The 15,980-nt window shown below is 53.6% G+C and overlaps 1 protein-coding gene across 3 annotated transcripts in view; it reads right to left on the minus strand.

Moving 5' to 3' along the window:
* Positions 1 to 15,980, minus strand: part of TP73 (tumor protein p73) — an 86,170-nt gene that overhangs the window by 43,045 nt on the left and 27,145 nt on the right. For all 3 annotated transcript variants that reach the window (XM_065530899.2, XM_065530920.2, XM_005544972.5), the window contains exons 2-3: positions 13,524 to 13,621; positions 12,777 to 12,897 (exon numbers count right to left, since the gene is read on the minus strand). In XM_065530899.2, the coding sequence (XP_065386971.1) occupies positions 12,777 to 12,897; positions 13,524 to 13,588 (186 nt within the window). In that variant the 5' untranslated portion in view covers positions 13,589 to 13,621. The remainder of the gene's footprint in view (positions 1 to 12,776; positions 12,898 to 13,523; positions 13,622 to 15,980) is intronic.

Genomic DNA, 15,980 nt, shown 5'->3' on the forward strand with positions numbered 1-15,980 from the left:
TCAGCAGGAGCCCCATCCATGCCCAGGGCACCGTGCCTGAGACCCCGCATCTCTCCACCCTCACTGTCTGGGCTGCAGGGGTCACAGCGCGGCTGAGCTACGTGTTTCCAACTCGAAAGCACCCAAAACCACTGGCCTCTGCCCCCGAGGAGCACCCAGCTTTCTGCAAATGTTCCCAAGGCCCAGCCTTGCAGAGGACAGGGACAGGGGACCTGGGGCCACCCTCCCTTGGCTTGGCCTTTAGTGCCTCCTCTAGGTTCCCTCCCAGCTGGGTCCTCCATTCCGCTTTCATTCTGCTTCTGACTCACTAGGGTTTCCGCAGGACCCTGGGCGGCAGTACAGGTGGGGAACCACGCTGCCGCAGCCCACGGTACTCTCCAGGCACCGCATCTTTGTTTCTGGTGCCTGCGATGTGTCAGTTCAAGGCCAAACTCGTAGAACAGGGTCCCCTGGGCAGCTGGCTTCATCCCACCCAAGGAAGAGGCCGCGGAAGCTGCCAGGCTCTGAGACCCCGGTGTGGGTGGGGCCCACTTCTGCGCAGCCCCAAAGTGCTTTGTCATGAAAGTTCACCGAAGGAAAGGCCGCGTGGGGGCTCTCTGTGAGGGGGTAATGGGTGGGCTGGGGTCTCAGAGCTGACCATGGCGAGCTGAGCCCCCTCCCTACTCCCACGCCTGACCCCACCCTTCCTCCGGCTACAGATCCCCCTTGGAAGGGAGGGGTGTCCTCCCTCTGTCCGCCTGCCCCTTCCTCGGGGTCACACGCGCACAGGGCCCGCGCCCTTCCTTCTCCTGGGCATGGGGGGAATGCCTCTCCCTAAAGTCACCAAGGCCTATCTGGGGTGACCTCTGGGGTCTCAGGCCCCCAAGTGTCCGAAGGGTCTGACCCCAGGCGTCTGTCCTACCACTGGTTCCCGGGGCCCCCGGGGTAGATCGGCCGCCTTCTGCCCCACCAGCTGTAGACCCTGCTCTGTGGCCCACCTGCCCACAACAGCTGTCACCAGGGAAAGGCGCCAGGAGAGGCGGGAAGGGGCGGGGGAGGGGCCAGGCCTGGAGGAGGCTCTAGGGAGGAGAGGGGAGGGGAGGGGAGCAGAGTGAAGGGGAGGGGAGGGAGGAGACACCTGCCTCCCTCCTCTTTTCTCCTCTCCTGTGTCCTCCCTCCTTGCGAAGCATCCTGAGAGCCAGCAGGGCCACAGGTCTCTCATTGCCCTGCGCTGGTTTTGTCCGAGGGGACGCTGGCGCTCAGAGGGGCAGGGATTCGCCCCCAAGCCCAGGCCCAGCACTGCAGAGACTCCTCGGGTGGGTCCGGGTGAGGATTAGGACCCCCGCCCCCACAGTCACGCCCACACTGCCTCCTCCCACCCTGTGAGCACACGAGAGAGCTTTATCCTCTGCAGCTCTTCCCAGACGGTGTGGGGGTGGCCAGGGGAGGCCCCACCCACGTGGCATCCAGAACCCCATCAAGCCTTCCTCACTCAGGGAACCAGCCGGGGCACTGAGAGGGCAGGGGCTGGGCCAGTTTTAGCTGTGGCTCCTCGGCCCACCCTCCCCAGCCCACGGGGAGGCCAGGGCCACCGGCTTCCCCCTGCTCTCCTCTTGCAGAAGGGGGACTTGTTTTAGAGTGAGGTCCCTGTGAGCCACATAGGGTCTTCAGGGACAGCCAGAGCCTAAGGCACGGGGCAGCTCAGGCAGGAACTGTGCCGGGCAAGGGCAGCAGGCCCTGGTCCCAGATCCTATCCTAGGCCCTTCTGGCTCTGCTGTTCTGGTCTCCGAGGGAGTAGCTTTCTTAAACACAGGGCCTCCCCTACCCTCACCCTCACACCTAGCGTTTGTCACATGCTCCCGATGGGCCCGGCACCACTGGACATCCTCAAACCTCAGTGGGTGACTTGGAGCCTCTCAGTAGCGCCATTTGTAGACAGGAAACTGAGGCCCAGAGGACTACATAATTCTTTAAGGGTTGCCCAGCTCAGAAGGGAAGGGGTGGGTCCTGAGCTCAGCGAATCTGGCCTCGGAGCCCCCAGTCACACCCACCTCAGTCTGCTGGACTTTCTGGGCCGTCCCAGTCAGATGGCCACAGTGACCACGGGGTCTGCTTCCTGCTGTGGCCACACACAGCTCACAGTCTCCCCAGTAAGTCTGTGGCCTGGCACTCCTCTAAGGCACACTGAGGGTTCGACTGCTCTTGTCCACACCCCACTCTCCTGAACTGCCTAAACTCAGCCTCCTCTGCAGGGACCAGTGTGGCAGGAGGGTTGTCCGAGGCCCACAGGGTTGGGCAGAGCCAGCATCCAGCACCTGGCACCCCAGAGGCTATGCCACCTCCCAAAGGGCTCTCTGCTCTGGGCTCCTACTGAGAGAAGAGAGATAGACCCTCTCATATTGTTTTACACTCAGTAAAGAAAAAGAAAAGCGAAACTAAAGTCAGGTAGCCCGGCGCCTAGGACAGACCCGAAACCAAAGAACCAGACCGGAAAATTCGACCCCTGACCTAGCAACTGATATTATCTACAGATTATAGAAAGACATTGTAAAACTTCCCAGTCTGTTCTGTTTCACTCTGACCACCGGTGCATGCAGCCCCTGTCACGTACTCACTGCTTGCTCCATCGATCACAACCCTCTCACGCAGACCCCCTCAGAGTTGTGAGCTCTTAAAAGGGACAGAAATTGCTCCCTCGAGGAGCTCGGCTCTTGAGACAGGAGTCCTGCTGATGCTCCCAGTTGAATAAACCTCTTCCTTCTTTAACTCGGTGTCTGAGGAGTTTTGTCTGTGGCTTGTCCTGCTACATTTCTCAGTTCCCTGACTGGGAAGTGAGGTGATTGGCGGATGGTCGAGGCAGCTCCTTCAGCAGCTTAAGTCTGCCCTGTGGAACATCCCTGCAGGGGACTCCGACCAGCCCGAGTGAGCGGATCCTAAGCGAGCTCCCGGGTAGGCATTTGCCCTGGTGGGACGCCTCCCCAGAGCAGTGTGTGGCAGGCCCCCGTGGAGGATCAACGCAGTGGCTGAACACCGGGAAGGAACGGGTACTTGAAATCTGGACATCTGAAATATGGTAAGGCTAGTCTTGAGAAGTTGCCCACTCCATTTGAGTGGAAGCGTGGCCTGATCACCCATGGCGTGCCTTTATCGGCACTTTGGTTTTGGTTTTGGTTTTGACTTGGTTTGAATTGCTTGACAGGACTGGTCTTAGGAACTTGCCTACTCCATTTGAGTGGAAGCGTGGCCTGATCGCCCATGGTGTGCTGTACCAGCACTTTGGTTTTTGTTTTGGACTTGACTTGGATTGTTTGATGCTTTGGTTTTGGTTTTGACCTGGCTTGGATTTCTGGATATTCTGATTTTGGTTTTGATTTTGGTTTAGTATAAACTGCAAAAGTGTGCATGTGCCCTTTTTACCTGTTCCTTGTTTTGCAGGGTGTGTGTGGTGTGAGCGTGGTGTGAGCGTGGTGTTTTGTCTTGAAGAAGCATGGGTCAGGCACAAATAAGCCCACCCTACTAGGAACTATGTTGAAAAATTTCAAAAACTGATTTAAGAGACTATGGAGTACTATGACACCAAGAAAACTTAAAACTTTGTGTAAGATAGACTGGCCAGCATTAGAGGTAGGTTGGTCATTAGAAGGAAACCTGGACAGGTCCCTTGTTTCAAAGGTATGGCACAAGGTAACCTGCAAGCTAGGGCATCCAGACCAGCTCCTGTATATAGACACTTGGTTACAGCTGGTTTTCGATCCACCGCCCCCAACACACAGTGGTTGAGAGAACAGCAGCATAAGCAGCTGGCAAAGGCAAGGAAAGACCAGCAGAGAGAGAGAAAAGAAAGACACAGAGGAAAAGAGGCAAAGAGAAAAAGAAAGAGACAGAGAGGAAGAGACAGACAAAGAAGGAGTCAAGGAGAGAGAGAGAGAGAAAGAGAGAGGCAGAGAGAGAGAGAGAGAGAGGAAGAGACAGAGGCAAAAGGGAAGTCAAAGAGAGAGAGACAAAGTCAAAGAGAGAGAGACAAAGTCAAAGAGAGAGAGACAAAGTCAAAGAGAGAGAGACAAAGTCAAAGAGGAAAAAGACAGAAAGAGATATACAAGTAGTGAAGAAAAAAAAAGTCATCTATACCAATTCTAAGTTAAGTTGGACAAAACAAGGTCTTACTAATAGCAAAGGATAATTAAAATCCCAAACTTACAAGGTTTTCAACAAAAGTAAAGCTTGCTAAAAGTTAACAGTGTAACATGTATTATAGTAACTTCTATTTTTGTGGCCTTAGACAGTCTAGTCCACAGACATAAAAAAATGTTCGCTTTGGAAAAGAATGGTTATCGTCTTCGGAAAAAAAGGGGGGGTGGAACTTATATAAAAAGAGTGTTATATGGTAAATTCTTGTCTTGAAATAAATTAACTGGTTGTTTAAAGAAAGAAATGTTTGTAATAAGTCAGAAAGTTAAGGCATGTCGAAAAATTGCCTGTAAAAGTTGTGAAACAAAAACAAAACTTATAAAAAAAAGTGTGTTAAAAAAGAATTTATGCAAGAAATGTTGTAAAATTTAAAAGTAACTAGGCCTCCTGAATGTAAAACTTAAAAAAAAAAACAGTTTATGTGCAAGATATATAAGAAAAGTAAAATATACCTTTGGTAAAAGAATTATAAGGAGGCATAAGAATATAAATTTTTACCTACATTGAAAGGTTAAAAATATGTATATTTTGTTTTAAAGGTTTAATCAAGTTTTAAAATGTTAATTGGAAAGAAAATTATGTGTGTAAACATTGGCTAAAATTAAAGAGATATCATCCAGTTTTTCTGTAAACTGGACATTAAAATAAAAGCATAGCAGGTTTTTCTTAAAGCACTAACCTGCTCTTTAGCAAAAACTATAAAAGGTTAAAAAGAGTCTATAAAATCTTACCTTATGGTCAGACATTAAAAATTAGATAAATATGTGTACAAGGTTTTATTAAAATTAAGTTTAACATTAATAACACACTAATATAAAGATAAAATTTAACTTATCTGGTATAAAAATCAAACAAAAAGCATTATTAAATATAAAATAGTGTTTAGCTTTCTTTGGTCTAAAAATTAATAAAAATAGGTGCTAAAGGAGATTTCTCAGTAAAAAGGCATTAAGGACTATAAAGTCCACTGCCAGGGTCCCCACATTTAAAACAAAAAGTCAATTTCTTAGAAATTATATACTTGGTTTATCTTCCACTTTCCTTTCCCTCAAAACTAAAAGTCTTTTAGCACATATACCACTCCTAGAATTTCCGGTAAACCAGCATGAGCCTGAAGATCATATTCTCATTGAAAGGTAGAAGAAGGCCGGGCGCGGTGGCTCAAGCCTGTAATCCCAGCACTTTGGGAGGCCGAGACGGGCGGATCACGAGGTCAGGAGATCGAGACCATCCTGGCTAACACGGTGAAACCCCGTCTCTACTAAAAAATACAAAAAACTAGCCGGGCGAGGTGGCGGGCGCCTGTAGTCCCAGCTACTCGGGAGGCTGAGGCAGGAGAATGGCGTAAACCCGGGAGGCGGAGCTTGCAGTGAGCTGAGATCCGGCCACTGCACTCCAGCCTGGGCGGCAGAGCGAGACTCCGTCTCAAAAAAAAAAAAAAAAAAAAAAGAAAGGTAGAAGAAAAACTCCAGCCAGCCCGGGAAAGACCCTACCTTGTGCTGCTAACCACCAAGACTGCTGCTCGTACAGCACAAAAGGATGGACTCATCACACCCGAGTCGAGAAAGCGCCACCCCCTCCAGAGTCGTGGGCCATAGTCCCAGGGAAAACCCTACCAAACTAAAGCTAAGAAAAATCTAACTCTTTTCATCTATTCTATTACTCTTTCTTCTTTCCTCGTTCTATTGCTGACCATCTAGTTATTAATATAACCATGTCAACTTCACCTCAAACTATTGCATTTAATGCTGGCCTTGTTATACCCTGTGAGGACTTGACACGTCAAAGACAGTTTTCCACTTCAGAAAAGTACTTCTGTCCCTCCTGACTCTCTTCAGGCTGGGCATTAGTAAACTGGGACCATTTAATCCAGGGAGATTTCGATAAAGACCCCAGTGCCAACCAGGAGTCTTGCCCCCCGATGTAGAGCTTTCATGCCATAGTTGGTACAACATGCCATAGTTGCCCCAACTGTTTTTTGTAATTTCCTAAAACCATACATTCATTTTACTAGAGGATCATAGAAGTTAAAGACTTAGGCCGGGCGCGGTGGCTCACGCCTGTAATCCCAGCACTTTGGGAGGCCGAGGCGGACGGATCACGAGGTCAGGAGATCGAGACCATGGTGAAACCCCGTCTCTACTAAAAATAGAAAAAAAAATTAGCCGGGCGCAGTGGCGGGCGCCTGTAGTCCCAGCTACTCGGGAGGCTGAGGCAGGAGAATGGCGTGAACCCGGGAGGCAGAGCTTGCAGTGAGCCGAGATTGCGCCACTGCACTCCAGCCTGGGCGACAGAGCAAGACTCCGTCTCAAAAAAAAAAAAAAAAAAAAAAAAAAAAAGAAGTTAAAGACTTAAAACAAACTTTAGCAATGAAGACAGGATACCAAGATGCAAATGCCTGGTTAAAATGGATCAAATATTCCATCTGCATGTTAAACAAAAGCAATTGTTATGCTTGTGCATATGGCAGGCCAGAGGCCCAGACTGTCCCCTTTTCACTAAGGTGGTCCTTCAGTTGACCAGGTGTAGGCTGCATGGTAGCTCTTTTCCAGGATTCTACAGCCTGGAGTAATAAGTCATGCCAGGCTCTCTCTGCTACATCCCGAAGTCCAGCACCCTGCAGGTCAGCCCCCGAAGGCCATCCAGCCTCCGTCTCCCAACGCTAAATTCACTTCATGTCTCTCACAACAGGGAGGAGACTTAGCACTCCTTGGAGACCTGAAAGGATGCAGTGAGCCTAAGAATTTTCAAGAGCTTATCAATCAGTCAGCAAGGGTTCATCCCCGAGCAGATGTGTGGTGGTATTGTGGTGGACCTTTACTGGGCACTCTGCCGAATAACTAGAGTGGCACTTGTGCTTTAGTCCATTTGGCTATCCCTTTCACCCTGGCATTTCATCAACCAGAGGGAGAAAAAATAAGACATTGTAAAGTGAGAGAAGCCCCTTATGGGTCTTTCAACTCTCACATCTATTTAGATGCAATTGGAGCCCTGCAAGGAACACCAGATCATTTTAAAGCTTGAAATCAAATAGCTACAGATTTAAGTCAATATTTTAGTGGGTGACAGTTAATAAAAATGTAGATTTGATAAACTACATCTATTACAATCAACAGCAACAAGATTTTCATGAGTTAAAGAAAAACTCATGTTGGCCTCAGCCCTGGGGTTATCTGACCTGACAAAACCCTTTACACCCTATGTGTCAGGAAAAAAAAAAAAAAAAAAAAATGGCAGTTGGAGTTTTAACCCAGACTGTAGGGCCCTGGCCAAGGCCAGTGGCCTATCTCTCAAAACAACTAGATGGGGTTTCCAAAGGCTGGCCCCCATGTCTAAAGACCCTGGCAGTAACGGCCCTGTGAGCACAAGAAGCAGATAAGCTAACTCTTGGGCAAAACCTAAACATAAAGTGCCCCCATGCTGTGGTGACTTTAATAAATACCAAAGGACACCATTAGCTAACGAATGCTAGACTTACTAGATACCAAAGCTTGCTCTGTGAAAATCCCTGCATAACCATTGAAGTTTACAACATTCTTTTTTTTTTTTTTTTTTTTGAGACGGAGTCTCACGCTGTTGCCCAGGCTGGAGTGCAGTGGCGCGGTCTCGGCTCACTGCAAGCTCCGCCTCCCGGGTTCCCGCCATTCTCCTGCCTCAGCCTCCTGAGTAGCTGGGACTACAGGCGCCCGCCACTGCGCCCGGCTAATTTTTTGTATTTTTAGTAGAGACGGGGTTTCACTGTGGTCTCGATCTCCTGACCTTGTGATCCGCCCGCCTCGGCCTCCCAAAGTGCTGGGATTACAGGCTTGAGCCACCGCGGCCGGCCGAAGTTTACAACATTCTAAACCATGCCACCTTGCTCCCGATATCAGAGAGCCCAGTTAAACATAACTATGTAGAGGTGTTGGACTCAGTTTAAACTAATGGGCCCGACCTCCGAGGCCGTCCTGAAACATCAGTAGACTGGGAGCTGTATGTGGATGGGATCAGCTTCACCAACCCCTGCAAAGTGACTCTGAAGAAGACGACAAGCCCTGCCCCAGTCACACCCGGAAGCTGACTGTTCCACGCACGGCTGAAGCATGAGGAAACTCATCGTGGGACTCGTTTTCCTTAAAATTTGGACTTGTACAGTAAGGACTTCAACTGACCTTCCTCAGACTGAGGGCTGTTCCCAGTGTATACATCAAATCACTGAAGTAGGACAAAAAGTTGCGATGGTCCTATTATTTTATGGTCATTGTAAGTGTACTGGAACTCTAAAAAGAACTTGTTTGTATAATGTTATTCTATACAAGGTATGTAGCCCAGGAAAGGACCAACCCGATGTGTGTTATGCCCCATCTGAGACTCCCATGATCACAGTTTTTAAAATAAGATTAAGAACTGAAGACTGGTGGGGCCTCATGAATGATATGATTAAAGCGTTAGCCAAAACAAAACAAAAAAAGTAGGTGCCCAAACAAGTCACCTTAAAATTTGATGCCTGTGCTGTCATTAATAATAATAAATTAAAAATAGGATGTGGTTCTCTTAATTAAAAAAGAGACTATATGGTAAAAATAAGTACATTTATCATGAATTAAGACTATGTGAAAATAAATGTAGATACTGGTCTTGTGTCATTTAGGCTACTTGAATGAAAAAAAAAAGAAAAAATCCTGTCCACCTTCAGCAAGGGAAAAGTGGCCCTTCTTATACCAGTGGTCCAGGTAACACCTCAGAACTAGTAATAACCAACCCCCTTAATCCTTGCTAGAAAAAAGAGAATGTATAACCCTAAAAACTGATGGAGCTGGACTAGGTCTTCAGGTAAACATCGTGGTTTGAGAAAACGTTTACAAACACTCTCCTGAGCCAGTATATCAAAACTTCTATGATGAATTGAATGTGCCAGTACCAGAAATTCCAGGAAAAACAAGAAATTTGTTTCTGCAATTAGCCGAGCACATAACCCAGTACTCAATGTCACTGCATGTTACGTATCAGCACAAGTGTACTATATGAATCAGTATCGATCTGCACATTATCAATATTGCACAGGAAGACAAAAGTAGCGAAAATAAGAGTGAGAACTCCCACTGATAAAAAGTGAGAGTCTCAAAGGGGGGAAATGAAGGAAGAGAGACAGACCCTCTCATATTGTTTTATACTCAGAAAAAAAAAAAGAAAGAAAAGCAAAACTAAAGGCAGGTAGCCCAGCGCTTAGGAACCAGACCCAAAACCAGGCCTGGAGTCCTGCCGATGCTCCCGGCCAAATAAACCTCTTCCTTCTTTAACTTGGTGTCTGAGGAGTTTTGTCTGCAGCTCGTCCTGCTACACTACCCCCTGTCACCCCAACTTCACCAGCAAGGACATGGAGGCTCAGAGAATTGTGGGAGCTTGAAACCACCCATTCTGCCTGTCTCCCACAGCTGTTAAGCAGGTGGCTAAGGCATCCCTCAGACACCCTGTGTACAGTGGGAACCAATCTGCCCACTCGTGATACAGGGAGACCCACGTCCCCCAGATGCGGAAGGCACACCCCACTGCAGAGGACAGGTGTTCCGCACTCAAGCACTGTGCCTGCCCGAGCTGAGGCCCCTTTGCTGGATGAGTCCCAGACCCGCCCCCGAGTATGGGAGCGGCCAGAGGCCACCAATACCCAGGGACAAGTGGCCAGAGGGAGCCGCCAGGGGCAGGTGGGGGCGGGTGCACATGCAGCCACTTCCACAAGCAGGCCCCCCACCTGAGCCACGAACTCAGGACTGTCGGAAGCCCCAGAAACATCCAGCACCAGAACCATCTGTCTGACCCCAGGCTGCCTATCTCTCTGGCCGCCCGTAGCAAGGCATCGACTCTGCCAGGAGGTGGATGGCAGGTGGGTACCACACACAAGGAGAGGGCAAAGATTCCGACCCCGGGCCTGCCCCGCTGGACTCGTGTGGTGTTTCTTGTTCAAGGTCACCAGCCTCGTGGTGGGGCTAGAACTGGGCCCCTGAGCTGCAGATGGCAGTTTTCTGGGGGGCACTCAGAGTCCCACATGCCTGCATCCGCACTGAGCCAGGTCCAGGTCCCTGGACCTGGCAGCACAGCAGCTTCCCTGAGCTCCTGGGCTGAACTTTAAAACAATGCCTCCCAGTTCAGCTCCAGCCCCACTCTGGGATCCCTGGACTCGGCAGGCCAGGGGCCATTCTTAGGGCAGCTAAGCCCTGGGCTCTATGCCAGGCTGCCCGAGCTGGCCAGTTGGCACCCCTTGAAGTCACCCTGTTCTTTGCACCTGGTGCTCCCATGGGGGTCAGAGGTAGGGGACAGCATGCTCTTGGCTCAGCAGCCGCTGTCGTGAGGGGGCTGGGCCCTGGGGTCAGAATGAGGCTTGGCTCTCCCCACACAGGCCTGGGCCAGCCTTTGTTCCAGGGAATCCCCCATCTCCGTGAGCCGAGCTGTGCACCTAGGAATTTCATACGTGGCTTTGGGAGGAGGCGTGTCACTGCCTGACAGATCCGGCCACCTTGCTGTTTGTGGAGATTCAAGGCCCACCGTCACCCCGTGGCTGGGGAGTAGCACGTTCCAGCAGGCGGAGGCTCGGACCAGATCCTGATGTGGAGCTCAGGGAACCCTCGGGGGCTGCGGGGGGACAAGCATTTCCCACCCACAGGAATGCAGAACTGCTCCTTCTGCCTCCCTGAGCCCAGGTCCTCCTCCTGACGCAGGGCGGGTCTGTGCCATCTTAGGGGCCTTCTGCCCTCTGCAGGGGGAGTGGGGGCTGAGCAACCTGGGGTCGGGAGGCTTCCGGATCTCAGGGGACAATCTTATGGGTCTTCCTCCCTCCCTCCCTGGGATCCAGCGGCCAGTTCCTGCCCCTCCCCAGATTGGAGGACACGGATGTCCAGAAGGGGACGTGGAGGGGGTGGGGTCAGGACCCTTGTCCCCAGAGAGCAGCTGACAGAATTGTTCCAAAGGGAGAGAGGGGAGAGGTCACAGTCTCACTTTCTTGCACTACCCAGCCCCATCCCCAGCCCACCCTTTCCCAGCATCTGCCTCAGTTTCCTCGCCTGTAACATGGGACTAGACACGTGCGGAACACTGTCGAGCGTTTCCACTGGGACGGTCTCCTGAGCAGGGGTGGGAGGGCAGGGGCGGGTGGTCGAACCCTCAGATCCAGGCTGAGGGGCTCCTCGGAGGAATGGACCCCCCTGGCGCTGTCGCCTTCCAGAAGCCCCCCACCCTGGGGCTGCCGCTGCCCAAGGAGGTGACTTCTCTGGCCCCACATGGCTCTGTGCCAGCCCAGCATTCGCGATGGAGACGGAATGGGCAACATGGCACCTCCGCCTCCCCCACCCCACTACACTCTGCTCCTTCCGACTGGAGCCCCACGGCCCCCACTCCCTCCAGTGCTCAGGGTGGCCTGTGCCTCAGACAGTCATGCGCAGGGGCAAGGGAGGGGCTCCAGCTCCTGGAATGGGGACTTGAGGGAGGAGGAGGGTCAGGCTGGGTGCCCTCAGGCCCCCAGAGGCCTCCCTCCCTTGCGGGCTGAGCGTAAGTGAGAGAGGACCGACCCTGCCCCAGAGGCGCTGTTCCGGGTGCGTGTGTCTCCCTGTAGTTCACGTAGTTCGGGCTGTTTTTCCCGTAGCCGCGCACAACTTCCCCACCTAGGAATCCCTGGGCGGGGCCGAGCAGCCAACGAGTCCAGCGGGGCAGGCCCGGGGTCGGAATCTTTGCCCTCTCCTTGTGTGTGGTACCCACCTGCCATCCACCTCCTGGCAGAGTCGATGCCTTGCTACGGGCGGCCGGAGAGATAGGCAGGAGCGTGGCTCCCACCAGCTCCCACAGCCCGGCCTTTTCCCCCAGAGAAGCAGCCAATGGGGCAGGGCTTGAGACTCCCAGGAATGGGGGAGCCTGCCAAGATGGGGTGCCGGAGGCCTCACTGACCCTGTCTGCCCTCTATCCAGTACTCTTCGACTGGAAGAGTCTTCCTTTGGGGGTTCCTGTGTGGGGAGGCCCGCCCCACTCCATTCCATCCTCACCCTGTTCCAGGGATGGTGCAGCCCAGGCCAATCAGAGGCACAGAGCTGGCTCAGAGATGGGCCCCTGACCACATTCAGATCAACGAGAGGCAGGACTGCTAGACTATGGGAAAAGAGGGATCTCCTCTCCACAGGGATAGGGCATGCTGGAGCAGCCTGGTCCTCTTCACCATGAGTGGAGAGGCTGCCTAAAAACGAAGCCACTGCAGGGGAAAGCAGGCCAAGAGACTGAGCGAGGCAGCTGTGAAGCACCTGGACCCAATTGTGCCCGAAGTCCTTTTTATACCTGGATCCAGCTGTAGAAGCCCTTCTTACACCTGGACCCACCCATGTCCAAAGCCCTTCCTACACCTGGATCTAGCCATGCCTGAAGCCCTTCCTATACCTGGATCCAGCCATGCCTGAATCCATTCCTATCTCTGGATTGACAGTTACATGAGCGGATACATTTTCTCCTTTGCAATTTGAAGTGTACTGAGTAACGCACAGGGGAAGCTGTATAATCAAGAGGCTATCTCCTGGTTCTGCCAGGCTCCCAAGACAGGACAGGCCACATTTTCTGCCCCCACTCCAGTCCTCTACAGAGGGCAGTCCCCCACTCACCATGACAGATGTGGTCATGCCCTCTAGGTGGAAGACGTCCATGCTGGAATCCGTGCCGCCCACCACCTCATTATTCCCCCGGCTTGACTGGGGAAGGTCGAAGTAGGTGCTGTCTGGTTCCCTGGGGCAGGGAGAGGAAAATAGAAGCTGTCAGTCCCCAGTCTGGGCGTCACCCCCATACCTCCCAGGCCCAGAGCTCAAGGATAGCCCGAGACTCCTGGTGAGGCCTATGTCTCCTGCCCTTCCCACTCCCTCTCATGCCATCTCTGTCCTCCACCTGCTCCTCCAGGGCTGCTGTGAGTGCCAGAGAGGCAGAGCCAGTCATGGCCTCTGTTATTCTGGGCCTCTGCTGGCCATGGGTCCTTTCCAAACCTGGGAAAAGAGTCTGAATTTTGGTCCTGCGTCCCCAAGGTAGGCCTAGGGCAGTGGTCTCCCTTCCCTGCCCCTCTGACCCAGCCCTGTCCCCAAGTCGATGAGGGTGGCCAAGGTTAGCTGAAGACCAGTGTGGAGCTACCTCTTCTGCTCTGGTCCAGTCAGCCCAGCGAGGGTGTTCAAGGCTAGTCCAGAATCCCAGAGAAGGTTGCCAAGGTTAGCCCAGAGTCCCAGTGAGGGTGGCTGGGGCTAGCCCAGAGTCCTCCCGGGGCCACCCCTCCTGCTCTGGCCCAGTTAGCCCAGCGAGGGTGGCTGAGGCTAGCCCAGAGTGCCTCCCAGGGGAGCCCCCAGGTCTGGCCAGCCGAGCGCACTCACAGAGAGCTCCAGAGGTGCTCAAACGTGGTGCCCCCATCGGGGGAGGTGGTGGTGGACTGGGCCATCTTCCTCACACCGGCCTCCGAGGGCAGCTCGCTCTGCAGGAAGGAAAGAGTGACACCTGAGCGTCCTGGGAACTTCTGCTCTGTCCTCCTGTGACAGCCTCGGCGGGGGTGAGGGTGGGGTGGGCAGCAGGCAGTTGGGCCTGCCTGGGACATCCCTCGAGCACTGGCAGGTGCCCCGCCTCACCCTCCCTGTGCCCTCTCCACTGTCATTTTGTCCACCCCACTCCCTGCGGCTGGAAACTGAGGGCCAGGTGGGCAGCTCTGCCTTGGAGGTGGCAGGCCTGGATCAGACCTATCCGCGGGGGTGCCCTGGGCAGGCAGGTGCTTCTCAGAGCCGCCGCCTCGGAAGAGGGGGTGACAGCAGCACCTGCTCCTGGGGCTGCCTTGAGGGCCTTCGGGAGAGCAGACTCTTTGAGATGCTTGGGCTGGGACAAGCGTGTGAGGCCTGTGGTCTGTTATGATCCACTGTGTCTAGGTTTGGCCTGGAGGATGCAGCCAGGTTTGGGGTCTCCCTGATGCCTGGGACCTGGAGGTGGTTCAGGTTCCAATCGCCCCATCTGGGGAACAGCGTGTGCGAGGGATGCCCTGGAGGCTGCAGCCGAGCCCCAGGCCAGAGCTTTGCTGTGCCAACTGCTGGGGGACACAGACGTCCCCTGACCTTCTGAGCCAGGGCTCCTCCCTGCACCCCAGCCCCACAGGGAAGGCTGGCCAGGCTGGGAACGAGAAGCTGCCCTGTCCTGGAGCCAGCCATTGCCTGGGTGGTCACGCCTTGAGAAGGAGACACCCAGGGAATGGGGAGCCCTGACCCGGCGCCCATCCGCTGGTCTTCATCGCCACCATTGCTCCCTGAGAGCCCCTGTGTCCAGCTCCCAGTGGCCCTGGACACCCATGAGGAGGTAGCAGTGTCCAGATGGGGCACAGCTGGGGTCCCTTTTCTATGCTGAGGGGGAGGGGACAGGGAAACCCTAGCCCACCCTGCCCATAGCCCCCAGCCCTGACTGAGGTGGCCTCTCCCCTGGGCCAGCCTCCTAGGTTCTCGGTGAGGTGCCATGGGACAGGCTTGGCCACTGCCCTGCAGCGCTCAGGCAGGCAGGCCTGGACCTGCCCACAGCCAGCGGGGGTGCAGGCCATGGCCTGGAACCTGTCGCTTTTGCCCTTCCCCAGGCAGGCGGGAGCTGATAGAAGCCCGTGGCACGCTCCTGGGCCACCACATGCCAGGCCCTGGAGAAATGGCACGGGCCAGGCTGGGGTGTGGCCAGTGAGCCATGATGGCCTGGGACAAGCAGCTTAGAGGGTGCTGGCCCACGCCACCTCCCCCCAGGTGGACGTGACCACTCCACCCACTTTTCAGGAGCCCCAAGGCTCAGAGGGGTTAAATGACTTGCCTGAGGTCACACAGTTGGTGGTGAATGTCCCAGGGGCTCTTTCTCAGAATTGGAAGTTAATTTGGTTGCCCTGCCCCACCTCCCTTCACCATCATGTGGCCAGGCAGGTGTGCCCTTGCAGGCCTCCGACCCTGGGCTGGGCTGGGCTGGGCTGTCTAACACCCCAGTGGAGCTGAGGGTGTGCATGGGGACTGCACCATCCAGTTCATTTAAAATGGGAGGACGTGACAGGAAGCAGAACCGCAGGCCCAGCTGAGGCTGGCACAGGGCCCCGGGGGAGGGCAGAACCTGCCCGTGTCCCATGGTGGGTCCGTTTGGGCTGAGCAGTATGAGTGGGGTAGCCTCTTGGTGCAGGTGTGTGGACCAAGGCTGGGTGGGAAGGAGTGAGGGGCCCCAGGCACGTGTCCCGAAGGGCAGGAGCACTGGAGGGGCTGGACTGGGAGGAAAGAAATTCCCTCAGATCCAAGAGGACAAGCCTGGGAAAGTTTTGCCGCCAGAGGCCACTGGGTCACATCCCCTTCATTTTGCAGATGGGCCACCTGAGCCCAGAGACGGAAATGGACTTGCCACGCACAGTAGGTGGGTGACAAAATCCCAGCTCCCTTCACAGCAGCACCATTCCCGGTAGCTGAACGGTGCACGTAGCCCAGATGCCCATCAGCAGAGGGCCGGCCATGTGAGACATGGTGCCAGCAAACAATGGAACATTGAAAAGGAACAAAGCTCTGACGTGCTACAGCGTGGGTGAGACCTGAAAACCTCATGCTCAGGACACATGACCTCACCTGTCAGCCTGTGAGCTGTCCCCTCCCAAAGGCTAAAGTGGGACAAAGACAGAGAGAGACAGAGATAGAGAGACAGAGAGACAGAGAGAAGCAAGGACAAAGAGAGACAGGAACTGGTCAGTGAAACATTATTCATGATCTTATGCCTGGGACATGGGCATTGGCTGCATTTTCAAGTCAGCATCATTTGAATTCCCACTGAAGCCACACCCTCTCTTCCCA

The sequence above is a fragment of the Macaca fascicularis genome, chromosome 1 (assembly GCF_037993035.2).
Source record: "Macaca fascicularis isolate 582-1 chromosome 1, T2T-MFA8v1.1".
NCBI lineage: Eukaryota > Metazoa > Chordata > Mammalia > Primates > Cercopithecidae > Macaca > Macaca fascicularis.